This window comes from Rhincodon typus, chromosome 17, assembly GCF_021869965.1.
Source record: "Rhincodon typus isolate 14 chromosome 17, sRhiTyp1.1, whole genome shotgun sequence".
NCBI lineage: Eukaryota > Metazoa > Chordata > Chondrichthyes > Orectolobiformes > Rhincodontidae > Rhincodon > Rhincodon typus.
In genome coordinates this window covers 20962427-20989920 of record NC_063348.1, presented here as the reverse complement: position 1 = coordinate 20989920, position 27494 = coordinate 20962427, and the positions used below count along the sequence as shown (strand labels likewise).

At 40.5% G+C, this 27494-nt stretch overlaps 1 protein-coding gene across 2 annotated transcripts; it reads left to right on the top strand.

Annotated features, from left to right (window-relative positions):
- Positions 1 to 26059, top strand: LOC109923377 (leucine-rich repeat-containing protein 10B). Of its 2 annotated transcripts, XM_048607391.1 has the most exons (3): positions 1 to 206; positions 22628 to 22740; positions 24646 to 26059. In XM_048607391.1, exon 3 carries the CDS (start codon positions 24665 to 24667, stop codon positions 25544 to 25546), a length of 882 nt encoding a protein of 293 aa, XP_048463348.1. In that variant the 5' UTR covers positions 1 to 206; positions 22628 to 22740; positions 24646 to 24664; the 3' UTR covers positions 25547 to 26059. The 2 variants fall into 2 exon arrangements, with proteins under 2 accessions (XP_048463348.1, XP_020379031.2); XM_020523442.2 differs by lacking the exon at positions 22628 to 22740.
- The last annotated feature ends 1435 nt before the right edge of the window (positions 26060 to 27494 follow it).

The following is a 27494-nucleotide window of genomic DNA, read 5'->3' as shown; positions in this document are numbered from 1 at the left end:
GGACGCGCAGAGAGGAGCAAGGAGGCGGGGACGAGCTTGTTTCTTGTGTGTGTTGAGGACAGTAAAGGGTTCTGTAAAGTGACGTGTGCGGATCAGATGGGTTCTGTGGATGGACAAAGCAAGTCTGAGCTTGGTTAACATGTCACCTCCTTTGGCGCCTGGATGTTGCTCCTGTTTTGGACAGTCTCCATCACACACCAAACAAGGTAGGAAACTCGGTGCTGGCAGGGTTAGCCAGGGGACAATGCCTCTCTAAAGATACGAACGCACTTGGCTCCTGCACATTCCCCGAAACCGCTTTCGCCAACTTTCCCGATTAGTTTGTTCCACACCTATAAAACCCCATTGATTGCCAACAACCCCTGCTCCCGTTAGTCAGCCCATTGCTGTTTTCTCCCTGCTGCTGGTGCCCCGTAATGTTGTAGTTCCTGTCCATTTCATCAAGTGGTGATTTCGCATCTTAACGGCACGCTGTCAGCAACTGAGCTGAGCGCCGGGGCAAGTCCTCTTCAAACGTGAAACCGGAATCGGGCTAACTGCAGCATTGTGAATTCTTCCTGGTTCGCCCACTTGGGCTCGGAATCGCCACTGATGTGATTTCATGAACTATCTGCCACCGCTGGCTGTAAAATGGTGTACGGATTAACTCCTTGTTGGCCACAGATGCCGTCCCGCTCCCATCTTTGGTTCGATACGAGAGGCGCCACTTACATGTCTCTGTCTGTGCTCGTAATTTGTCCCTGACTGTCACTATAACCCCTGACATTCTCTCATTTTAATTTATGTAGAGTTCAGGCACAGCCAGAGAGACCTGTTGATGGCCGGATTCGTCTGTTTCTAGTTGCAAATACTGTGTAATATTTAATGCCTCTTGCCTGACTTTTTGATTCTGTGAATGGGAAAACAAAAGGACTGGAAGAGGTTACAGATTCAAGGGGAGTTTCATTTATATCCTCCACACAATTCTCAGACATGTCTCTTTGAGACAGAAGGGGGAATTCAATGCAGTAAGTTCGCAGTAGTGTGACTTGCCATGTAGTGGTAGCTGACAAGCTTTCTTTTTAATAATGTGAAGACATTATGAACCTCTCTTCACACTGCACCCCATTCACGTTGAGGGCGAGTGGCGCGTACACAGATAGTTCACGTTGCACTGAGCTATTAACTTTTGTCCCGGGCCCTGGAGGTTACTGTCGCCGGCTTCATTGGCCTCTGCTTTTGCTCAGCAGCTGATCGGGAACAAGGCCATGTGGAAACAAACGTGGACATGGGAAGCTGAGGCGACATTGCCTTGGCAAAAATCTAAAACACCAAGCATCACTGTGCCCCCACCCCCGTATTGTTTCCACATCCAGCTCCCTCACGCAATGCCCGGCCACTGGGCGAAATCTTTGCAAACATACTACTAGCGAATGGGAGCGGAGACATGTAGAAATGCGGATTTGTGATCAAAAAGAATCGTGCAGGGACCCAAGCCCAATGAAACATGTGATTATCTGTTGTAAGAGAGACATCCATCAGAAAGGGTCACATTTTTAATTGAATAAAACTTGCAGCAAATAGACGAGTTCGCCACGAGATGTTTTCTGTAAGAATAACACCCAACCAGATAAATATATTTTCCTCCCTTGGGAAAAGGAAGTTGTTGATGAATTGGGACGATTGGGAAGAATAAATTTAGCTGAGTAAAAAAAAACTTTACTCTCTTATCCATTCTATTATTTCACTTTAAATAACTTGTATATAAGTAGCATTTTTATCACCTCACACATCCCGAAGTGTGTTGAAACCATTGGTATTTTTGAAGCGTAGTTGTTGTTGTAAGGCCCCACAAACGATGAGCTCAGTTCAGTGATGTTAATATTAACGAGGCTGCTGGGGAGAATTCTCCTCTTCTTTGAGTATAGGCATGGGATTATTTAACAGACAGGCCAAACATTCAATGTTATCTGAAACGTTGCACTTCCAACAGTGCAACACTCCCTTGGTGCTGCATTGAAGATTGGATCATGTACTCAAGCAAATACAAAAAAAAGGAATCATTAGCAGCTCATGTAGATTCTGTGGAGCGAAAAGCAAAAGCAGAGTTGATGGCCCATTGGAAATGAACTGGGAGATGGGGAGATCACATAGAGTCAGGTAGTTATGATGTTGGGACATTTTTCTGCCTAGTTTCTTATTCTAAGGAGGTTGCCAGATGATGACCACAATTAAAGGCCTTATTTGGGGTTATTTTATGGTGTTGTTGGCGTTTTGCTCATGTTAAGGGAGGTCACTGGTGAAATAGAGGTGTCATTCTTTTGTAGGGTGGGTGGGGAATTGCTTGGCTTTCAGCTCTAGGTGAGGGTTGTTGGTGCGGTAGGTAGCCCAATGACTTCCATGGCGGGGTTTCCCATATGTGTCTTGCATAGCCCCTGAAATTCTAATTTTGCTTTCCTGTTTGCAAGATTTCCCTCACATGTTAGCAATGAGTGTCTTTTCCAGAGCACTGCTGAGGTTTTCAACGCAGAAGGAAAAACCAGTAAAACTTGCAAATGACAAATACTGGTGTGTCTAACCTTATATACTTCAAAACGGAGATCCAGTTTGCTAGTGTATTTATTTCCAACTATTACTTTTTGATTTTTTTTTTGCTCTGGGAAGCTGCTAGCCAACAATTATTATGCTTTTATTGTAATATTAACTGAAGGAACATGTTGGCTCGGTAAATATCTCATTCATCTTCAAATAATGCTTTAGGAATCTGACGTGTAACATGTAATGTGTAACATAGCGTCAGAAGTTGATTCAAGCAGGTGGGTATAATGACTGACAGAAAAGAGGCTATTTGGTTGGTAGTATAGACAATACATTTGACATTCCCAATTGGATCGTGGGTCTATAGGCAGCCACTTGGAAGACCACCTGTGGTAACATTGCTGAGGTGACCTCATTGTGAGCTGTTAGTGCCCCACTTATTATATCCCCATGACCTAAAATTCAGGGTCATGTTTCAGGTCAATGATCTGCTCATTCTGTTAACTCTGTCACTCCCCACTGGTGGCACAAGACCTGCTCAGTATTTCTAGCATTTTCTGGTGGTATTTTGATTTCCAACAATCACACACACACACACAGAGCTGCATGCGTCCTACCTTTGAGTCCAGGCTGGCAACCTTGGTGTTGATGATTACACCAGCCAAAAGGATGAAGGTATCCACTTTCTCTTTGTTTCTTCTCTGACTGCAGTAAGCAATTTCACATGTTGAAAATGGCTTCAAGTTCACCACAGGCCTGGAAAGCAGAAAGCTTATTCTGACAATACAGTAAATTGTGGAAGAATGTTTTTGAATCTCAAATCAACTGCACAAGGTCTGTCCCCAAGTTTAATACTGGGTGCAAGTAGGTAAGAAAGACATGGCAGCCAAGATAATTCAGATTATAAAACAAATACTTTTAGTGAAACAGAATGCAAATGTGCTATGTCATTGCAGACCTGATGTGTAAAGATTATAAATAGAGTTTCAAAGGAGAGCCAATGATCTCAAAACCAGATGTGATGTGCTTTTCTATCAATCACATGATCAATAATGTCCGTTTGCCTGCATCAACTTCTGATGAAACATTGTATTTCAGATCCTCTGGCATAATTTGAAAGGGAATAAGATGCCTTCTTAGCTGACATTTTCCTTCAAATAGGGTAGAACAAATCAGCAGAATAACTCTTTTGGGCATTTGCTATCCGTAACATTGGCTGCCACAATAGCCCTTACGTGAGAACGATTATTGTATTTTAAGGTAATTGTTTCTGAAATGCATTTCTGAGCTACAAAACATGCTAGAGGAGGGCAAGCTGGCTTCTTTTTTTATATCATAAGATACCAATACTTACAAACTGTATAAAAGTGATAAAGGTATCCATAACAATTTTGTTTCTAACTTTTACATTTATTTTTAGTTTTAAAAATTGCTGTCTGCAACATTCATGTATTCCACTTCAACATAGCTGCTTGTACCTCTATCTAGTACATACATTTGCACACTGTGGAGTTCATTTAGAAAATGTTTGCCTGCTGTATTCTTCCTATAACAAGCAGATTTGCATTCTGTGTAGATTCCCTTCAGCTCAGGTATTTACTTGTTGCTCTGGGTTCTGTTAAAACACACATTAGTATGCTGAGTACAGTTTGTTACATGCATTAGAATGCTCCTTGGCAATATTTAAAGTGCATACATTTTTATGCTGTATACTTAAAACAAACATTTGTGTACAGCGTAGAGTATAATTAGCAAATATATATTTGTACATCGTGTAGAATTCCTTTAGAATACCCAAAATGATGCCATGTAGTGAGGGATTGCTATCATGCATCCAAAATGGGCCGAAATTGGGTGAGTTGTCAGCAGTGCCTGTGCTACAATTAGGAAACTTGAAGCAACTTTAGGGTATGGCATTTTTGACTTCAATTGAAAATGTGTAGGTTCCAAATGGGTGCTTCACTGCAGCTCACCAGTTTTGAAAGAGGAGGAATCTTGTAACTTTGAGATGACGCTGGGCAACAGGCCAATTTAGAAGGACCAGCAAAAGCAGTCTGTCAATGGGCCAGATAATTTTTGTGCAGCCAAATCTTACCTTTCCTGAGCAGGCAGTTGCGATATTTTTAAGTTCAGCAGAACTACTTAAACTGATACATTGGAGCTGGTTCCTCGGTTAGGAGTTCTTAGTAAAGACCAACAGTTATACAGAGCACTTGTTAGGAAAGTCATAGAGTCACAGAGTCATGCAGCACGGAAACAGACTCTTCGGTCCAACCAGTCCATGCCAGCCAAGTTTCCCAAACTAAACGAGTCACGCTTTGGTTCATGTCCCTCTAAATCTTTCCTATTCATGTACCTATTCAAATGTCTTTTAAATGTTGTAACCGTACCTGAATCTACCACTCTCTTTGGCAGTTTATCCCACGTACGAACAACACTCTGTGTGTGTGAAAACGTTGCCCCTCAGGTCCCTTTTAAATCTTTCTCCTCTCACTCTAAAAATATGCCCTTTAGTTTTGCACTCCCCTACCCTAGCGAAAAGACGTTTTGCTGTTCACCTTATCTACACCCCTCATGAATTTTGAAACCTTTATAAGGTCACCCCCAACCTCCTATACTCCAGTGGAAAACACCTCAGCATATCCAGCCTCTTCTTATAACTCAAACTCTCCCATCCCGGTAACATCCTTGTAAATCTTTTCTGAATCCTCTCCAATTTAATAATAGTACACAGTACTCCAAAAGTGGCCTCACAAACATTCCGTACAACCTAGGATCCTGAATTTCCACCTGTTCAATAAAATGGAGGGAAAATCAATGTCTGTGGAACCATGATTCTTGACCAGAGCATCATGTTTTTGATGGTGGTCATTAAGGGGGGAATGTTGGTGAAGACACCAGAGGAGAGTTCCCTACCCTTCTTTTGCACAAGGTTATAGAATCTTTTATAGTCTTTTAAGATGGGAAGGTGATTGCCTAGTGGTATCACCAATAGATTATTAATCCAGAGACCCAGGTAATATTCTGGAGGGATCAGGTTTGACTTCCATCATGTCAGGTAGAGGAATTCAAATTCAATAAAAAATCTGGAACTGAGAGTCTAATGATATCTATCTACAAAACCATTGTCGATTGTCAGAAATACATATCTGATTCACTAATTTCCTTTAAGGAAGGAAACTGCTGTCCTTATCTGGTCTAACTTAGATGTGACTTCAGACCCACAGTAATGTGACAGACCCTTAACTTCCTTTGGGCAATTAGGGATAGGCAATAAACGCTGGCCTAGCCAGCAATGATCACATTTCAAGAATGAATAAAGAAACGGCAGATTAGTACCCCGTTTAACATCTTACCCAAGAGATGGTACCTGTTGTGTCTCACCGTTAGTATGTCAGTATACCTTTAAGAGGCATGTTCGTCAGATCATCACTGTATTATAGTATATCAGCTGAGTATATAAAGGTCTCAGACTGCATGTCAACTTAGGAATTGAAGCAGGATGCGCTGATGGAAGTGTACTAACCTTTATAACTGAAAAGTTTAATATTATCTCAGCCATGGAAGTGCCTGGGAGGTAATATTACATACATATGTGAGCTGTTATAAACATTTGTTGGATCTTTCAATATCTTCGTACCCATGTGTACATCGTTTTTTGAGGAATAACAAGCATTAGGTACAAATATCCTGCTTGAGGCAAAATAAACATCACAGATAATGCAGGACACTAAAATGTTAACTTAGGTTGCATGCACAAATCCCACATTGAAGCTTGAATGTATGAGATTTTGACTCAAAAGTGAAGTTGCTTCCAACTGAGCCAAAGCTGTCACTTGATATCAAACTGGGAAATTGTGCAGAATCTTAAGCCCTCTCCTTTGAAATGTTTGATCATGGAGGCATTTAATCAGATGGGAGATTGGTGGGGTGAAACCTACTACATTGCTGCCTTATCTGATTAATTCCCTGATAGGGGTGCCTTTGGACAGTGGCAAAGCCTTAAAACTAATTGAGGCCCATAGGTGGGTGATTAATGCACACTTAAGGAGCCGTCTCAGTTGGGCTGGTATTAACCTAATGGCAGGTGGGCGCTGATATGTACACCGTAACTCCATTAGATGTAATAGGTGGAGTAGGCCTTTCAACTTATCATTTGTGCTCTGCCATTCCATGAAATCTTGGCTATTCTGACAATTCTCAACTTCACCGTCCTGCCTTTTCCCCACAACCCTGATTTCCTTACTGATTAAAAATTGATCATAGCCTTGCACATACTTAAAGACCTACTTCGACAGCTCTTAGCATTAAAGATTTTTACAGATGTATTAATGTCTGAAAGAAGAAATTCCTCCTCATCCCTATCTTTACTTTGAGATTATTACCCCTGGTCTTGGACTTTTTAAAAAAGGGAAGCAACTTGTCCACATTTACCCTGTTAAGTCCCTAAGAATTTCATAGGTTTCAATTAAGTTACTTCTAATTCTTCTAAACATCAATGAGTAGGCCTCATAAGAAGATCCCTCCATATCTGGGAAATACCTATTGAACCAGATCTGGACTGCCTGCTTGCCAATATATTTTTAATCAGATAAGAGGACCAAACCTGTTCACAGTATTCCAGGTATGGCATTACTAGTGCCTTGTTTAATTTTAGCAAGATCTCCATACTTTATACTCCAAGCCCATTGAAATAAAGGCTACCATTCCATTTGCCTTCCTATTACTCCTATGAACCTGTATGCTAACTTTTTGTGATTTATGCATTAGGACCTCCAAATCCCTCTGTGCTGTAGTTTTCTGCAGTCTTTCTCCTTTTAAGTACAAAATTAGCTCCTTTATGTCAAAGTGCATAATCTCATTATAGTACACCGGCTAAGCTTTGCCCACTCACTTAACCTGTCTGTATCCCTCTGTAGACCCTATGCCATCCTCAGTACTTGCCTTTCCACCGATTTTCTTTTGTCATCTACATACTTGAGGATATTACATTCATTTCCCTCATCCACATCATTATTATGTATTGCAAATAATTATGGCCCCAGAACTGATGCCTGTGGCAGTCCACTCGTTAAAGGTTGCCATCCTGAATAATGTCGTCTTTATTCCAACTCTTCATCTTCTACTAGTTAGCCAATCCTCTATCCCCAACATACTATCCCCAACACCATGATCTCTTATCTTATTAAGTTGCCTTACGTGTGGTCCCTTATTTGATATTTGAAGGAAGGCCTAATATATGAATCAACTGGTTCTCCTTTATGTCCTCAAATAATTCTAATACATTTATCAGACATTATTTCTGCTCCATGAAGACATGCTGACTTTGTTTGATTATATTACACTTTTCTAAATGCTCTACTATTACATCCTTTATGACAAACTCAAAAATTTTCCCAATGACAGATGTCAAGCTAACAGTCTTATTGTCACTGTTCTTTTTTAATCTCCCACCCTTTTAGAATAATGGTGTTGGCAGTTTACAAATCTCTGGCACTTTTCCAGAATCTAAGAAATCTTGGAAGATTACTACCAATACATCCATTAGCTCTGTAGCTACTTCCTTTATTATCATAAGATGCATCCCATCAGATCCAATGGGCTTTTTGGTCTTTAGCCGCATTACTTTCCTTTGAATTTTCTGTACTGATAAATATTGTATTTATTTCCTCCCACCTTATGCCCCATGAATAAGTATTTTTGGAATGCTTTTAATATCCTCTACTATGAAGACTGAGGCAAGATATTTACTCAACTTCTCTGGTATTTCCTGTTTCCGCCTTTATTATTTCCCAAGCCTCAACCCCTAAAGGAACTATGTTCACTTTGGTCCCTGTCATCTTTTTATATACTTAAAGAAGATATTGCTGTCCATTTTGATATTAATTGCGAGTTTACCCTCAGTTTATTTTCTTCCTCTTTATTTTCTTTTGGTCATCTTTTGTTGGCTTCTAAAACTTTCTCAGTCCTCTGGTTTACCATTAGTTTTCACCACAGTGTATGTTTTCTCCTTCAATTTGATAATGTCCTTAACTGCCATGATAAACCATAGCAGGTTTATCTCTTTCCGGGAATCCTTCATCCTCACTGAGATATATTGCTGTTGTGAGTCATGAACTATTTTCTTAAATGTCTGCTATTGTTCATAATCTGTATTTTCTGTTTAACTCCATTCCCAGTCCACTTCAGCAAACCCAACCCTTACTCTTTTGTATTTACCTTTATTTGAGTTTAGCATAATTGTTCCTGACCCAGGTTTCTCACTTGAAAACTAAATGCTAAATGCTATCATGTTTTCGTCACTGTTTCCTTGGGGATCTTTTACCCTGAGATTATCTATTAAATCTGCCTCATTGCACATGACCAGTTCCAAAATAACCCGATTTTGTTTCGAAGGTTGTTCTATAATATAATGTTCTAGGTTGTAGTAGTATTAGTCAGAGTTACCATAGCCCAAGAGGACCATAGGGCTGCTGTATCGTTAGAGAGATGGTGCTGAGTTTATCCTGAGGGAAACAACTCCTCAGGTGAGGGATGAAGTTGAGAAGGTTGGATCTCAAGGTGACCTCAGTCGTTTGGAAATTTAACCTACGGTGTTGGTATGAATATGAATGACAAACCAAATGTTCTAGGGCGTCTTCTGAAAATACTTAATGAACTTTTCTTCATGGCTGCCTCTGCCAATTTGATTTTCCCAATTATATGAAGATTAAAGTCACCCATGATTAGTGTGCTGCCCAAGTACTCATTTTCTCCTGATTTATTCTCTCCTCTTACAGATATCCTAACAGCTGCTATTAAGGGGATCTGTAGACTACTTCTATGAGTGCCTTCTTTCCCTTCTTCTTATCTAAGTTCCTTCTTAAGTAAGTAAAGATGGCAGGAGAGTAGGGTGGCTGAGCCCGGGGCTTGTCTGCTCCCATCGGCTTTCTTTCTCATTTTATTCTTCTTTTAATTTTGCCCTTTTTTCCCTTTCTTCTTCATTCTCTTTTCTTTTAAGCCTGGAGAGTGGCAGGTGAAGGAGGAGGCTTCTGATCGCAGTGACAGCAATGTCAGGACGAACCAGATACAGCTACACCCCAGCTTGGGGTTTCCCAGCGAGTGAGGAGCAGGAACAAAAACAAATTTGCTGGAAAAGCTCAGCAGATCTGTGGAGCATCTGTGAAGGAAAAAACAGAGTTAACGTTTCGGGTCCGGTGACCCTTCCTCAGAACAGAACAGAGTGAGGAGCAGGCTCTGGGTGATTCCCCTGGCCGTGACTCACAGGCTAGGCTGAGGGTCCAGGTTTGCAGCCAGGCCTGGGCACCCAAAGGAGGAGAAGTAGGCGGTCTCGGCCTGACATGGTGGCATCCCAGTGTGGAGGTCTCATCCCGGTATAGAGGTCTTCTTTGTCTTCGGCCTCCAGGAATTCCAGCGGGCTTGGCAGGCAGTCTTGTTCAGGAATGGCAGTCTCAGCTTGTCATGGTGGTCTTCTTCAGCAGAGGCTGCTGGCCCAGTATTCCCGGTGGCCCAGAGTGGCGGTCTTGTCCTGGCTACATCTTCAGGGTATTCCATCAGTGCTTAATTGGCTTTCCCCGAACCCAGGAGCTGTTAACTGATCTGTGATGAATCTCGTCTTAATTTTACTTATTTTTTATTATTATGTATGACTTCTGTCATTGATGTAGGTACCATGTTGGGGTGACTTATAAAACTTTTCACTGTATTTTTCATGTAAAAGTACATGTGAAAATAAATTTCTTTTCTATTCTATACTACACTATATTCTATTCTATTCTATTCTGTCTCCACCTCTAAGGAGCCTACATCTCCTGATCCAAGATCATTTCTTGCTATTGCACCTATTCCATACTGTACTAACCAGATTACCCCACCAGTCCTCCCTTCATCCCTGTCCTTTCTAAAATTCACATACTCATGAATATATTGTTTCTGGCTTTGATCTCCTTGTAAACATATCTCTGGAATGGCTATAGGATCATAACTATTAACCTCTATATGTGGTGTTAATTCATTTATTTGTTTCTGAATGCTACTTTACTTTTTTGCCATTTTGTTCCTCTATTTGCTGCTTCTTTTAACATTTGTGCACACTATTCCTTCCTGTCACACTGAGTATCATTACCTAAATAGCTATCCTGCGTTGCTGCCATATCATTTTGCTTTCTAAGCCTATGTTTCCATACTCCAGAACCCTGTCCCCCTTCACGAGTTCAGCACTATTTATTAAATTCACCAGGAAAATGTCCAAACATAATTCAAGGGAATCCCATACCACCAGAACATTTGCCTTCTACCCCAATACTGGAGTCAGTACCCCATGAACTGAAATCCATATCTCAATCTCTGATCTGTGCATTTAACTCCTTGAAAGACTAATCCATGCCAGTTTGCTTTGCCTATGGCTCAGGTGGTAATCCTGAAATTATTGCCCTGGTGGTTCTACTTTGCCAGCTCGCTCTGCAATGTTCAAAATCTTTTAGAAAAACTCCTTCCTAGTCTTCTCAATGTCATTAGTACCAATGTGTGCCAATTAGTACACAGCCTTTGCAACTAAAATAAAACAAAGAATTGTGATGCTGGAATCTGAAACAAAAACAAATTGCCAGAGAAACTCAGGAACAAAAAACAGAAGTTGCTGGAAAAGCTCAGCAGGTCTGGCAGCATCTGTGAAGAAAAAATTGGAGTTAATGTTTTAGGTCCAGTGACCCTTCCTCAGAACTGATGGTGGCTGGGAAAAGGTCAGTTTATATGCAGAAAATAGGGAGGGGGGGTGCGGGGTAGGGAGTAAACGTTAGGATAGAGCCTAAAGAGAGAAGAGCAGTTGGACAGACAATTAAGTTGCTAATGATCAGGCTAGGAGGGTGAATAGTTGTTAATGGAGACTGTTAGTGACTAACAACAGGGGGTGTGTAATGGCAGCTATGTGATACCATACACACCATTTATTGTTAGTCACTAACAGTCCCCGTTAACAATTATTCACCCTCCTAGCCAGACCATTATCAACTCCTTTGTCTATCCAACTGCTCTTCTCTCTCTTTAGGCTCTATCATATCATTTATTCCCTACCCCACTCCCCTCCCTATTTTCTGCATATAAACTAAAGGTTTAACTCTATAAAATACTTTACCTTTATCTCAAAAACTCAGCAATTGTACTCCCCAATTATCTACTTTGTTTAAGCAAATACAACTAAACACCTTGCTCTTTCCATTGCTTACCTCCTTGCGACTCTCAACTCCAGCTCACTACTGTAAGTTGCATTAAGTTGGCTACTTAGTTATATTCCCAACTCAAAGTGCTTATCTCAATAAATTAATGTGGATCCAGTTTCAGCTTGTTCTTAATTAGTCAATTCTTTCATTGCAAGCTTTGAAAAAAATTGTGCTCAAGGCAGTACCTGTAGAATTTAAACTATAGATTTCAGTTTAATGCCAACTGCAAACTAAACTAGGTTTGTACAAATTAGAGGTTTAGACTTCCATACCTAGCAAATGCATGCACTTAGTCTTGTCATTTGGGGAACATGACAAATATATGCTTCTGTGTTTGCACGTGGGCCCACTTTGAGTCTGAAGAAAGGGAGAGAGGGCCCCTTAAAGGCAATCGGTGCCAGATTGAGGGAACCTGGCAGTGGAATAACAGAATGACAGAAGCCTCTGGACTTCCAGGAGGGAAGGTAGTGTGTCCTTCTCTCCAGTTTAATACCTAAAATCTGAGGAAAGCCAGTTTATTTTCCTTTGCCAGTTGTTAACTGCTGTGGCTTTAATTAGCAACTAAGAGACTATGCTGTTAATGTACCAATCGCATATGCCTTCTGCAACGAGATGAAAAGTGTTTGGAGAAGAGAGATTGAAGAACAGTAAGTCCAGGCAAGCAAAAGGATCATCTCAGTAAACCCTGTGATCTGGGGCCATTTGACTGCTTTCTACTCTTTATCCTCCACCCATAATAGCAAATGTTATTTTGTCTTTTTGCCTTTGTCTGTATATGTGTGTAGGGAAGTATTTGTATTAGAAGTAGTAAAGTTTACAGTTTTAGCCAATAAAGTTATATGTCAGCAGCTCATATGGTTAGAATCCATTTATTTGTAATAAATAGTAGTTCCTATCACCCTCTGTTGGGCTGAAAAGTAAATAGGCAATTTTGCATACTTTAATAATTTATTTCACCTTTTGTGATGACTCTGGGAATCATGAGGCTTAAATTCCAACATACTATCCCAGTGAAGTGACCTCCAAGTCACATATCATTCTGAATTGGAAATATATCATTATGCCCTCACTGTCACCGGATCAAAATTCTATAACATACATCATTGAGCTGAGGAGGAATTCTTCACTCAGAAGGTGGTCAACCTTTGGAATTCTGTACCTCAAAAGGCTGTAGAAGTGCAATCATTGAGCGTGGTCAAGAAACATACCTAGGTGCTAATGACATAGCTGGATATGGGAAAGTGGAAAAATAGGTAGATAGATTAGCCATGATACAAAACAGCAGAACAGTCCTGCCTGGCTGAATGGCCTACCCCTGCTCCTATCTCCTATGCTTCTATGAGACCCATGAATATTGCTGCAGTTGTGCTTATCCAGAAAATCTAAGAGTAGCCCATTGTACTCCTGACTTGTGCTTTATAGGTGGTGGATGTGCTTTAGGGAGCCAGGAAGTAAGTTACTCATCCCAGAACTTGTACCCTCTGACCTGCTGTTGCAGCCACAGTGTTTATATGCCTCACTGTGTTGAATTTCTTTTCAATGTAACTCCCAGGATGCTGTTAGTGGGGTATTCCATGATTGTAATGCCATTCATTGAATGACAAGGGAATGATTAAATCATCTTGGCTGTGATTATTTTACCTGGCACATGTGTAGTGCACGTGTTATTTGACACTCATCTGCTCAGGCTTTGATGTTGAATAGATTATAGAGCCAGAGAATTTTTACAGCACAGAAAGAGGCCTTGGGTTCATTATGTCCATGCCGGTCATTAAAAATCCATTTATTCTAATCCCATTTTCCAGGACTTGGACCATAACCTTGAATGCAATGATATTTCACGTTCCTGAATATCTTGAGGGTTCCTGTCTCTACTAGTCATTTAGGCAGTGAGTTCCAGCCATCCACAACCCTCTGGGTGAATAGATTGTTCCTCAAGTCCCTGTAAACCTCCTGTTCCTTACCTTAAAACTGTGTCTCCTGGTTATTGACTCCTCTGCTACAGGAAAATGTTTCTCCCTATCTACTCTCAGAATTTGGTACACGTCAATCAGATTCCCTCTCAATCTTCTATGCTCTAAGGAAAGGAACCCCAGCCTTTCTAAACACTGGTCATTGGTGAATCACTCCAGCACAGACAACATCCTGCTGAATTGCTTCTGCTCACTCTCTAGGGCAATCACATCCTTATTATAGTGTGGTGAACAGACTACACACAGTACTCCAGCTGTGGCACAACTAATATTAGATCTTGCTGCACATGGACAAAGTTTGGTTTGGATCTGATGAGTCACAAATGGTGTTGGACAATGTACAATCATCAATGAGCCACAATCTACATTTCTGACCATATGTGGAAAGGAGGCCTGTCGTGAAGCAGCTGAGATGTTTGAGTTTCTGGCATTACTTTGAAAAACTCCTGCAGGAATGTCTCCGGACTAAAGTGAATAACCTCCAACAACCAAATCATCTTCCTTTGTATCAGATATGAATCCACCCAATGGAGAGTATTCCCCTGATTCTCATCGACTCCAGTTTTGCAAGGGCTGCTTGTTGCAATTCTTGGTCAAATGTTGCCTTAGTGTCAAGTGTAGTCATTCCCACCTCACTATGTCTTGACCGAAGCTGTAAGGCTGATAGCAGCTGCAAACCGAATGCCATTAAGCAGCTTATTGCTGAGCAAATGCTGCTTGATAGCACTTATTAATGAGCTCTTTCATCACATTGCTGATAATATGAAGTAGGCTGTTGAGTAGTAATTGGTCAAGTTGATTTGTTTTACTTTTTCTGGACAGGACATACCTGGGCAATTTTCCACACCACTTAGTAGATGTTTGTATTCTAACTGTATTGGAACAGCTTGGTTACAGGCACAATTAGTTCTGGACCACTGCCATTTGTAGTATCCAGTGGCAATCAGTCTGTCTCATGTGCAAGTCAAAGGATGTTTCAAAACAATTTGCTGCAATGCAAGTAAGGTTTGTGCTGTGTGACCAAGATGGTATCCTGCCATCCCACATGGGCACATCAGTTATCTATCTCATCTAATTCATCAGGGAGATGGAGCACAGGTGTATTGATAGGATCTGAAGAATGGTGAATATACCCGGGGAGGGCAAAGCCTGGCAAAATACTAGTGGAGGTCTGTAGCAATACCGATACAAGTCACTCATCTCACCTTGGTATGATAATGCCAAAGGAACCTGATTCATACAGGGTTTAGGAAGAACATCAGATCATTGAGAAAGAATTTGCAAAGTTACTGGAAAGGAGCAGGGAAGTGGGACCAGCTGAGTCCCGCTTACAGAGACCCAGAATGGTCACGACCACCACAATGGCCATCTTCTCTGCTGTAAATATTCAGTGATTCAATAAAAAAATGTTTCTTTGCTGCATATTGTTCAAGGAGTGCTGGAGTCATATCGCTCAATATCCTAAAACAGTGAAGAAAGGAATCTGATGTGAGTGCATTAAACATTAAAATGACAACTGCTATCTGCAGGTTAATATCTCCAATTAAGTAGTGAACTTTTAATGTTTTTGTTGTAACTCAATGGGAGGAATGGAGTAGTTTTTTTTCACAAAGTGCTTCCCTACTGAAATAGTATAGCTGTAAAATTTAGTCCAGTAATACAGAAGGTTATCAGGCTCTTGGATCAACAATTGACAAAATGCCAATTAGGTGGAAGAGATATATCAGAATTTTACTAAGCTGACACTGGTCATGAGGTCAATCCCTGAACTAAATCATTTACTATTACTGTTAAAATTCACACTACACCCAGGATTTCCTGACTGGAATGTCTAAATTTAAAAGAAAGCTGCACATGATGCAATGCGTAGGTTCAGTGATAGCATTCCCTGTTTATGTCAAAGGGTTGTATGTTCAAGACACACGTCAGGAACTTGAGAACATTTGCTTAATTCTTCCAGTCTTAAATATCTCAGAGGTGGGATGTACATTGGGAAATATGCATCTGGGCTCTGCATTTGTGGAAAAGGCCCAAGAAACTAAATGTTCTATGGATTGATTTCTGCTGCATAGCAGCCTTTCAAATGTCTCTGACCCTTAGATTAGGGCGGAGACTTGAAACAGATTGTGGGACTTCCCTGTGTATTTACCCTGGAAATGTCAGTTTAATACTTGCTCCAATTCAGTGGTTAGCTAGCACAACTCAACTGAGCATCACAACTGACAGCCCCTATCAACCACTGGCCACCCAGCGCAATCACACAACAACCCTCTAAGCAACTGAATAGCTCCACCAAGCACTCAACTATCCTAATGATCACCAGGCTACACACTAACCCACCTACCACCTCACTCACCTATCCACATCACTCACCTCTCCATTTTATCCTTTCATACACCTATCTATCTATTCATATCACCGGTTACCTACCTACCCATTCCCACACTCATCCCTTCACTAACTTATTTGTTTACTGAAATTCGTTGGACTGGAAAGAAGCATGTATATAATTCTTCTACTCAAGATGGGAGGGAAACAGAAAATAGGAAACCGTAGGCCAATTATCCTGATGTCTACTGTGGGGAAGAAGTTAGAATCAATCATTTTAGAGATTATAGCTGATCACTTAGAAAATTGCAAGGGATTTGGGAAGACATAGCTTGGTTTTTTTGACAGGTGGAAATCATATTTAACCAATTTACTTGATTTCTTTGAAGGAGTAACATGTACGTAGATAAAGGGAAGCATGCACACACAATATTCTTTGATTTTCAGAAAGAAAATTTTGATAAGGTGCTATATCAGAGATTATTGCAGAAAATAAAAGCTTATGGTGTAAAGAGTAATGTCATAATATGGATAGAAAATTGACTTGCTAGTAAAAACAGAGAATATGCATGGGTCTTTATCCTATTGGCAGTATGTGACAAGTGGAGCTCCACAGGGATCTGTGCTGAGGCCTTAACATTTTACATCAATGATTTGGATGAGGAGAGCAAAGACATGTTAGCTAAATTCACAGAATACGCAGGATAGGTAGGGAAGTTTGCTGTGAAGAAGACATGAGGAAGTTGCAGACAGATATAGATAGATTTTGTGAGTGGGCAACAGTCTAGCAGATGGAGTATAGTGTGGTAAAATGTAGATTTGTTCACTTGATAGGAAGAATAAAAAAAAAGTGTATTACTTCATGGAAAACGTCTGCAGAATCATAAGGTACAGAGGAATTTAGGTGTTCTGGTGTGTGAGACACAAAAAGTTAGTAAGCAGGTACAGCACATCATCAACATGACTAATATTACAAGAGGAGTTGGACATAAATGTACAGGGAGTTGGTGAGACCACATTTTGAACACTGTGTGCTGTTTGGTCTCTTAATTTAGTGAAGGATGTAAATAGTTCCGAAGTGGTTCTGAGGAGGTTTGCTAGATTGATACCTGGTAAAAGTGGGTTACTTAATGAAGACAGAGTGAGCAGGCTCGTGTGTTTCCACTGCAGTTTAGTAGAGTGAGAGGTGACCAGATTAAAGTGTATAATATCCTGGAGGGTCTGGCCAATGCGGATGTGGAAAGGATATTCCTGTTATTGATCAGTGCTGAAAAATAAGCGGCATGTTTTGAAATCACCATTTCAGAACAATGATGAGAAGATTTTTTTTGAGGGATGAGTAATTTACCTGGATGAGTGCAGCGCTATTACATAAGAGGCTTTACATAATCCAGGACAAAACACTCCACTTATTTGGCACTCTGTCCACCACCTTCAACATTCACTCCCTCCATCAATGATGCACAATTTACAAGATGCAGCAACTCATAAGGGCATCTTTGACAGCACCTTCTGATCAAAGACCTCTACCACTTAAAGGTCAAAAGCAGCAGATGCATGGGTCCACCCTCACCTGTAAGTCGCTCTTCAAGCCACACACTATCCTGAATTGGAAATATATTGTCCTGTCTAAACTGTCACTGGAATGAAATCCTGAAGCTCCCTTCTGAACACAATTGTGGGTGTACCTACATGCCCTCTCAAGGGCAGTTAGGGATGGGCAATAAATGCTGGCCCAGCCAGTGATGTTCATCTCCGATTAACAAATAAATAAAAACACATTAAATCGGTGTCCTTTAGTTTTCAACCTTTCAACTAATAGGAACACTATTTCCCCGATCTATGCTGTCCAAACAGCCCCATGATTTTGTACAACTTGATCAAATCCACTCTCAACTGTATCTTTGATGAGAAAAATTAATATCATTGGAATCATTTGGATGAAGGATAAAATCGTGTTATTCAGGACATTATTAAGTTTGAAAAGACAAAATAATAAGAATTAATTGTTAAATATTACGAAGAATGGACATTGTAAGCCTCCACATTGCGTGAGAAATAAAAAGTCAATTGATATAAGAAGCTTTACATTTTCAGATCCAGGGAAGAAATGGGTCACAATAGAAAATGAAATAGACTATGATTTACATGCAAGGAGAAGCTATCTCATGTAGCTGAAGTATTTGTAGTGTGGTAGGAACAATGACATCATGCAGTATCCTCTGTTATATATTCAATTTCCTTCACAATAAATCATAACATTCTATAAACTTTTCCGAGTACTTGCTGTACCTGCATGTTAATCTCCTGTGATCCTTGCATTAGAACAGCTAGATCCTCCTGTACCCCTGGCTTGTGCAACTTCTCACCATTTAGATAATATGCTTATTTTTATTCTTTCTGCTGAAATAGATAATTTCACTTTTTTTTTTACACTGCACTTCATTTTTCAGATCTTTGCCCACTCATTTAATCTATCAATATCCTTTTGTAGGCTCCTTATGTGCCCTTCACAATTCACTTTCCTACCTTTCTTTGTGTCATCAGCAAATATAACTACTGTACCTTCAGATCCCTTCATCAAAATAATTTATATAAGTTGCAAAGAGGTAAGGCCCCAGCATTTATTCCTGTGGCACACCACTCATGACATCCCACCAGTTTGAAAAAGATCCACTTATTTCTACTCTCTGCTTCTTGTTAGCCAGCTAGTCTTCTATCAGTGCCAATATGTTACCCCAAACTATGAGCTTTTATTTTCTGTAATAATCCTTGATGTGGTACCTTATCAAATGCCTTCTGGAAATCTAATATAGTACATCCAGTGGTTCCCCTTTATCGGAATCACAATTTACTCCTTCAAAGAACTCTAATAAATTAGTTTTGCCAAAGGAAACTGAAGTTTAACTATGTCAACTTTGCCTTTAACTTAACCAAATGCCCTGTTACACCACTGTTAATAGTAACTTCTAACATTTTCCCTGTGACAGGTATTGAGATAACTGGTCAGTAGATTCAGGAAGGCTGACGTTTCAGGCCTAGATCCTTCTTCAGAAAAGGGTCTAGGCCCGAAACGTCAGCCTTCCTGCTCCTCTGATGCGGCTTGGCCTGCTGTGTTCATCCAGCCCTACACCTTGTTATCTCAGATTCTCCAGCATCTGCAGTTCCTACAATCTCTGGTCGGTCGATTCCTGTTTTCTGCCCCCCCTCACTTTTTGAATAAGGGGGTTACGTTAGCTATTTTCCCATCTAAAGCATATTACCTGAATTTGCGTTTTAGAAAATTAAAGTCAACGCTTCAACTATTTTACCAGCTGTTTCTTTTGGGACCCTAGGATGAAATCCATCAAAACATGTCAATTTGCATTTCCAAAAATTTACTCTGCACTTTCTTCTTTGTAATTGGAATTTTCTTGAGTTTGTCCCTCCCTTTCAATTCCTGACTTACAGCCATTTCCAGAATGCTACTTGTATCCTCTCCAGTGAAGACCATTGCAAAATATCTGTTTAATTTGTCTACCATCTCTTTGTCATCCATTACTAATCCTAAAGGACAAACACTGACTTTGTTTTTTAAATAACTAAAGAAACATTTCCTATCAGCTTTTATATTTTTGGCTAACATTCTTTCGGACTCTTATTTTTGTACTACAGAGGATCCCTGATTTATGAATGTCTGATTTATGAATGTTCTTACTTACGATTGTGATCCCATACAGGGGTGTAATTTCCTGCAGTAATGAGTGGCTATTTTATGTTGTCCTGCATTGTGTACCGACTTGCGTGCAAAATGACTTGTGAACAGACTCAGAATGGAACCTGTTTCCAACCTGGGAACCACCTATATATGTTAAGCACCTTGTTAACAGCTCAACTCAGAGATAGCAAGAACTACAGATGCTGGAGTCAGAGACAACACAGTGTGGAGCTGGAGGAAACGCAGCAGGCCATTCGTCCAACTACAGTCCAGAAAATGGGCAACGGTCAGTCCTATAGGACCAGTACAAGCAATTTGGGACCCGACCCGAAATGTCAACTTTCCTGCTCCTCTGATGCTGCCTGGCCTGCTGTGTTCATCCAGCTCTACACTGTGTAGTCAACAGCTCAACTCACCTTATTAATATTCAACTTCCAGGTACATGGAGAGTTCAGCTTGCCTCTGGCTGTGAGGAGCCTTCATGTTGCTCAGCACTAAACTGCATCTTAGAGCACAGTCCATGAGCACCGGCTACATGCACTCCTTGGCCACAAACATCAGCATCTGAGATTTGCCAGCCCCTCACAACCCTCATGATACCACTCCGACCTGCTTGCGGGATGCTGAGGAAATACAGACCTGCATTGTCAGACACACTGGCAACTAGCATTGAAAGGCAGGCACTTTGTGCATCAGGGCAGACACTCAGCTCAGGATTGGACCAGGCTGCATCTCAGGGCAGCTCAGTTATTCTCTGAGTGCTTGCTCACTTAAAATCTACCTACATGCTCACAGTATCCATGCCTCAACTTGCCTTGCCATGCCTGTTAGCATGTTGGTGCCTCAGCCAGAGCCTATAGGCCATCAACAGCACCTTTGTACTGACTTGCTGTATGTGTAGACAGCCAAACAAGATTGTCATGCTCATCAGTGGAGATCTATCCCGGGCTTTGGGAGTCAAGGGGGAGTGCGGCACATCTTGCTATACACCACAACAAGATGTCAGTCTAACACCTACAGTATGTACCAGCTACCTGTGTGGCAAATATTCTGCATGTTTATTTAACCAATTGACTGTGTCAAAATTTGCAAGGGGGCAACTCCTCAGTCCAGTCAAGGGGGGACCGCTCCCTAAGGGGTACCAATACCATCCGTCATGGGCACAGTTTGCACTCTGTCCACTGTCCAGGGACTTAGACATGGATTTTCCTGTGCTTGGCCAGTCACAGTCAGGGCATATGTCCAACTACAGTCCAGAGAATGGCAACCGTCAGTCCTGTAGGACCAGTACAAGCAGTTGAGAAATTCTCAGTCAGGATGCTGCAAAGACATGATCAGGGAACTGATTAGTCATGTCCAGGGGCTGCTCGTTGAAGTCAGTCAAGGTTCTGGGGCAAAAACAATCTCGGGGTCTGTCCATCATTAAGGACAGCTCATGGGGGAATCTGTAAGGTCAGCAGAGAAAAACCAGAGACAAAAGGAGGTGGGACAGTTAAGGCTGGAGAGAAGAGCAGAGGCATGTGTGGAGGTGGGGACAAGGATGCCGACTGCGAGAAAACTCGAGGTTTCCAGTGGGTAGGTGAAACAGCAGCCACTTTGATCTTCCACAAACAGCAATTGGCATTGGCAATGGCAATCACAGCATTGACCTTCAGTTCCAGAAGTCACTTCTGTGCAAGGGCACCAAAGGCCCGTGCAACCAGTAGAACAATTACGGGGAATGCTATTTGTAGCCAAGGAGAAGTAAACTGTGTGGTCTGGTGGTTAAACAATAAGTGGGGTGAGAGAATGGGCTTGCATGCGCAAGCATGTGTCAGCCATACCAGCTATATGACATGGGCACCATGGTTTTGTGGATGCTGTGCCACTATATTGCCAGTGAAAGGCAATGCTGGATTGCCAGTGTTTGCCTGGGTGAATAGTGGCTTTTTGAATATGGCACGGGAAAAAGGGGTGCCATCCTTTGGTGGATATCTGCTGAGTGCTGAGCTGCACTGGGAATGGTGCATGGTAAAGTGGAGATAGAATTGAACTAAAGGGAGATCATTAAGATTCGACAGATAGTTGAAGAGGTGACTTCAGAAATCTCACTAGGCAATGTCGTGAAAATCTTCTGAATAAATTGACACAATGGCACTTAGCCAATCAACCACAAGGTTCGGTCTATTAACTCGATTTCTCTTTCCACAGATACTGCAGGACTGCTGAGTATTTCCAACACTTTCTGGATTACATTCAGATTTCCAGCCTTTGAGGTATTTTGCAGTTGTTCTCCCCAGGGATTAGATCTCATCTAGCTCAGAGCATTAAGACAGCCTTGGGAGAAGGGCCAAGAGTTTCCCCTTTGGGCACAATCAGTGCAAATTGTATTCAAAATTGATTTCAGAAGTTGTTTTTCCTCAAGTTTCCACTTAAGCTCTGCCATGAGCTACTTCAACCCTGCAGCATGTTAAGACTTTTTTAAAAATGGCATTTAAAAATAACATTGCTACATCTAAGAGTAGTAACTTGGTGCAACTTTATTAATAACTGAAAATAGGTTTATTTCAAATCTAGGCAGTTTCAGTCAAAATGGCTTAGCTCACCACTCTTAAATATGAAAATCACTTTAAATGCTACAGTGAGCCATTTACTGGGGTAATTGGCATACAGCAGTAAAATTTAGGATATTTAGATAAAAGTAGTATTGAAAAGGATTTAAAATGTGCGCTTTTGTGCCATTTCCTCCAAAAACCACTTAAATTTTAAGAATCTGTGTTAACAGCCCCCAATGATTACAATTCATAGAATCTCACCAAGTAAATCATTGATCTTCGGGACATAGCAATGTTGTTTTTCTGATGCAAAGCTTTTAAAGTAGCTCAAAAGGTCACATAACTCATATTATATTTAAGATTCAGCCGCTATGGAAGAATTGTACTGAACAAAAATTGGTGTTACCCTGCAAAACATCCTGGTCACCATTGGCAAGACATTATGAAGAAGACACTTGACACTAGATTGATGTGTAAGTAAATTAGTACCTAGCAACCTAACGAGATACAGGTAACTACAGATTCATCATCTTTCTTCAATTTGGTGTAAAACAATCTAATTAATTATCAGGAATAAATTTGGAAATTACAGCAATAATATTGTGAAGAAAAGTCCACTTGCATTGGGAAGAGAAGGTCTTGCGGAAAGCATTATGCAGATGACTGCAACGTTCCTAATAAAAAATATAAGATGTTTCATAAAGTTCTAACCAAAAAGTTATTAGTTTAAATTCCAAGTTGTGTAGGTTCAGGTTAAAGTTCAAGAATGGAATTTAAAAACAGCAGGAGGTCAATGAGTTTTTGTTATATGGAGTTATATGGAAATGTGTGTGATTCCAATTGGAATGTTCTAGAGCTAAGCTTTCTTATTGTTTCCAATTTACACCAAATTACTTTGATTCAGAAACTTCAGACGAATTGGTTAAGTTTGCTGATATAGCAAACTAGTAGAAAACAATAGAATTGGAGGAGGCAGACCAAAAACTATAAATCAGGTGATCAAAGTATGCGAGTAATCAGTTTAATGGCTGATGAAATTTTAATAGTTATGGGTCCTACAAATAGGCAGGAATAATGGGCAACATATGTATTTCATGAATAGCAATGAAATGGCTTAGGATAATTTTTTGTAGGAGAACTAAATATGTCAATGACCTCATTCTCATCAGAGTATTACAAAACAATAGAGCATGAGGTAGGAAAAGGTGTGATTAAATTGTATAGCACTCTTGTTAGACTACAACTTGATTAATCTATTCATTTTGTGTCATTGAGACAAAAAGGTAATATTTAAACTGAGAGATAATACAAAGAGCCAGAAAGTTTATCATGACATATAGAGGTTTGAAATATCATGATAACACAGAGAAACATAGGTTTGGAGCTTATTGGGGTGATGGGGTTCCTGTTCTCAATGGTCAAAATTATGAATGAACCCTTTCTATCATGGCTGGCACATCCTAGAGCCACTTATTGACTTGGGGTGGGCCCTTAACCATTGTCAAGGAAGGAAGAAGTGAACCTCCAAGAGATGCTGTGAAATTGATGGTAACTCTCTGGTCCTAGCCAACTGATATTCAGACTGGTGGACACTGGTGGGACTGGTGTCAGTCCTGAGAATGCATGCTGCATTGGAGCTACACTTCAGGGTAAATCAGGATCTTAGCTGGGACTAGGATGAGAGGCCCTGCTGATTTAGGGCCAAGATGGAAAAGGCAATGGGAGGGAGGGAATAGGAAAGCCACAGTGGGTTTTGCATCTGATAGGCACAGAGGATCTATAAAGACAGCATGCTCCACCTCGTCAAGTCACAAGTTCACCAACTGAGACCTAGCATGCAGGGCAGTTAGCACTGACATCTTTCACCATGGGTAAAATTACAGCAATGGGGAGGACTTTAAATGACCATGAGTTAACAACTGGAGGGCTTCATTTAGCCCAAGAGTTGGCATCTTCCCAATGCCTTCCCCGCCATGAGTTAAATTACGATGGGCTAGAATGGGTAGGCCCTGAGTATGGTGCCTGTGATTTGACACATAATTTGATCCCACCACCCACCAGGCCTTCCAGTCTTAAGTTTCAGAGAGGCGATGTTCTAGTGGGATACAAAGTTAAGGGTAATGAACCTAAATCTGAGAGTACTTTAAATGATGAGAGTAGAAAAGGGAACACAAGAGTTCAAACTCGTACAAACCAATTTAACATGAATGAACTAAAGTTGGCTAAATTCTTTTTTTCTTATTTGTAATAATCTTCTGCTTTTTCATTGCCTAGTAACTGTAGTATAGCACTCTATGATATCATTTTCAATCAAATAGGTATTCTGATAATCTATATTACAAATTTTCAATTCTGATTTTTTTTTTTGTCCTGTGTAGGGAGGGCTGACCTCCAAGAATGAAAATGGGGAGTGCATTTCAGAAGGTTGCCTCTGTCTTATCTTGCAGCCCTGATGATGAACTGAGCTGCGTTTCCACCGACATGGATGAAGTAATGGCTGACAGGATGCTGGATGCCTGCCACAAGAAGATAAAGAGGCTCCCAGTTCCGATCTGCTCGTTCACCCATGTAGAGAAGTTGTACATCAGCAACAACAAGCTGAGGGAACTCCCCAATGAGTTTGAGCAGCTGGTCAACTTAAAGATTCTAGCACTGGACTTTAACAAATTTGAAGATGTGCCTAAAGTTGTATGCAATATGCAAAACCTAACCCGGCTCTATCTTGGTAGCAATAGATTAATGACAATTCCTCCAGAGTTTAGGAATCTAGAAAATCTCAGGTGTCTATGGATAGAGAGCAATTATTTCAGAAAATTTCCCAAACAGTTAATTAATATGCCCAGTCTGAGGTCACTCCAGATGGGAGACAACAAGCTAAAGACTTTACCAGAGGATCTGGTTCGGTTCATAAATTTGCGTGGATTTTGGTTGTATGGAAATAGATTTGAGGACTTCCCGAAAGTATTACTAAAAATGGAATTTCTAGAAATCCTTGATGTGGACAAAAATAAAATCACTGAGTTCCCTAATATGGAACACCTTTCAAGGCTCAAACTGCTTTCCTATGACCATAATCCTGCCAAGCGCCCACCAAGTGTTGCAGATGGCGTAACACTGGTAGGTGAAGGGGCAGCTGAATTAAGGGCTGCCAGGGCTCAAGAAAGTGAAGAGAATGATGAAAATCAGGAGCCTCTGCACAGCATCCTCAAAAATGGTTCCATGGGACTGGAAACAGAGGGAAACTTCTCCACTTTAGACTGTTCTCAAGAGGAGACATGAGACCTACTGCGGATAACAGCCATGGAATATCACATACCAGGCACCGAGTGACAGACAGCTCCTTTGAAGTCATTGTGAGATGGTGGTTAACTCACTCTGGAACAGTCAGAAATGGAGTAGGCAGCTGAAGATATAAATGGCCCAATGGTCAGGAACTGGATGAAAAATACAGTCGAACACACAAAAAAAGAAAAATTGGTTATTTCTCTGTATGACGCTATTTGTCAGATTACAGGAATGGGTGTGTTTAAACCAGTAAGGGCCCTTTTAAAGAAAGATTTTGCTGTGACAAATTTCTCAGCTGATTGTGTTAACAATGTGGATGTGCCACATGCAATTTAGGACCATATGTATCTGTATTACCAGATTAACTTAAAAATGTCTATAACTCTGCATCGCAGTGATAACAGTTGGATAATACTTCATAGGAGAAAGTAGTCATTAACTGTTATAAGTATTACAGTAATGAAGCTTGAAGGCCAGTTTTCATATTAGAATAAGATGTGGGGTGAGAGTTACATATTTATTAATAAGTTGTTCTTACTAATAAATTTGTAATGAATAAAACATTGCAAGAATGTGTTACTTTTGCACAATGGATCATCTTGAGCTGCATTACTAAACTCCATTCATCACTTTGAAAATAAGCTGCTTCATCGATTGTTTACATGTTCATAGAATTCCAATGAGTTAAAAATAACAACTCATTCTGTCCATAGCAGAGGTTTAAAAAAAAGAGCAAAAAAAAATCACACACTCAGTATTTGCATGCATGGCTGCTTTACGTTTCCATTTCCTTAAATGGCAAGAGAGAGATTTTTTTAGCTGGAATGGAGTGTGCCAGGAATGCAGTTTAGATCTGCTCACATATCCACTCCTTTACTTCTGTTTAGGGACAAACGATTCATGGCATTACAAAAAACATAAGCCAGGAAATGAGGGACAAAAATATTACAATAAATGAAAATTGTCATACAGTTGAAATTGTGGGAAATCGTATGGACATAGTCATCTGCAGGGGCACTATAATTGCTGAGCAATGTAAATAAATATGCTGGACTTTACTGAAGAATTTCAATTTCCTCCCCTTTTTATTTAATCCATTTATCAGGGCAATCTTACCGAGGTTTAAGTCCTCAAACAAGGAAAAAAAAACAAGAAAACTGGCGAATGTGACATACTGGTCTGACTCATCCTGTACACTTCAAAATAGAGGTACAGTACAGCCAGTGTATTGTTTTCCAAGTATTACTGCTAAGTGTAAGACTAGAAAATAAATATCAGCAAGTTATTCAACTTTTACTTCTACTCTTCTTCCTTCATATTACCAAATACATAATTTCTAGTATGGGGAAAAGTATAGACAGCAGATTCCCTGCCTCATATATCCGTCTAATCTGAGAGAGCATGGACAACTGATTGAGATTTAACCTGGTGCTTGTGATCAATATGTTAAGTTGCAGCCTACAAAGTAGCTATACTCATTGAAGAAACTCTTAATTTAAATCCTAATGTTTCATCTTTAAATACTGGCTTAGAAATAATAGCCAAGAATTTCCTGGTTGCCATGAGGTTTTATGCCTGCCCTGTTAATGGAAATACGTTATGACTTCCCTTATGGGGCACAATTGGCTGCCGTAGAATGTACATATTCATGTGGAAACAGTATAAATTCAATACCATCTAAAGGAGTAACATTGAGCGTGTTATTGCATGTGGCACCACTCCAAGAACCACTTGCCTCTGCTGGTCCCCATTATTATGCATTACAGGGATAGGAAAACCCAATCCAACTTCATTTGAATTTGTGGAGAACCAGGCACGCTGAAGTTTCACTTTGGTTAGGTATACTTCAGGTGTGAACAAGGGAAAAAGGAAAAATAAATGCAAAACAAAAAAAAAGTTCCTTAATTGTAGAAATCTGATACACTGACATGAAATGAATTTT

Bases quoted from the DNA above. Each gene is read 5' to 3' on its own strand.
- LOC109923377 (XM_020523442.2), top strand. From the start codon at position 24,665: ATGAAAATGGGGAGTGCATTTCAGAAGGTTGCCTCTGTCTTATCTTGC.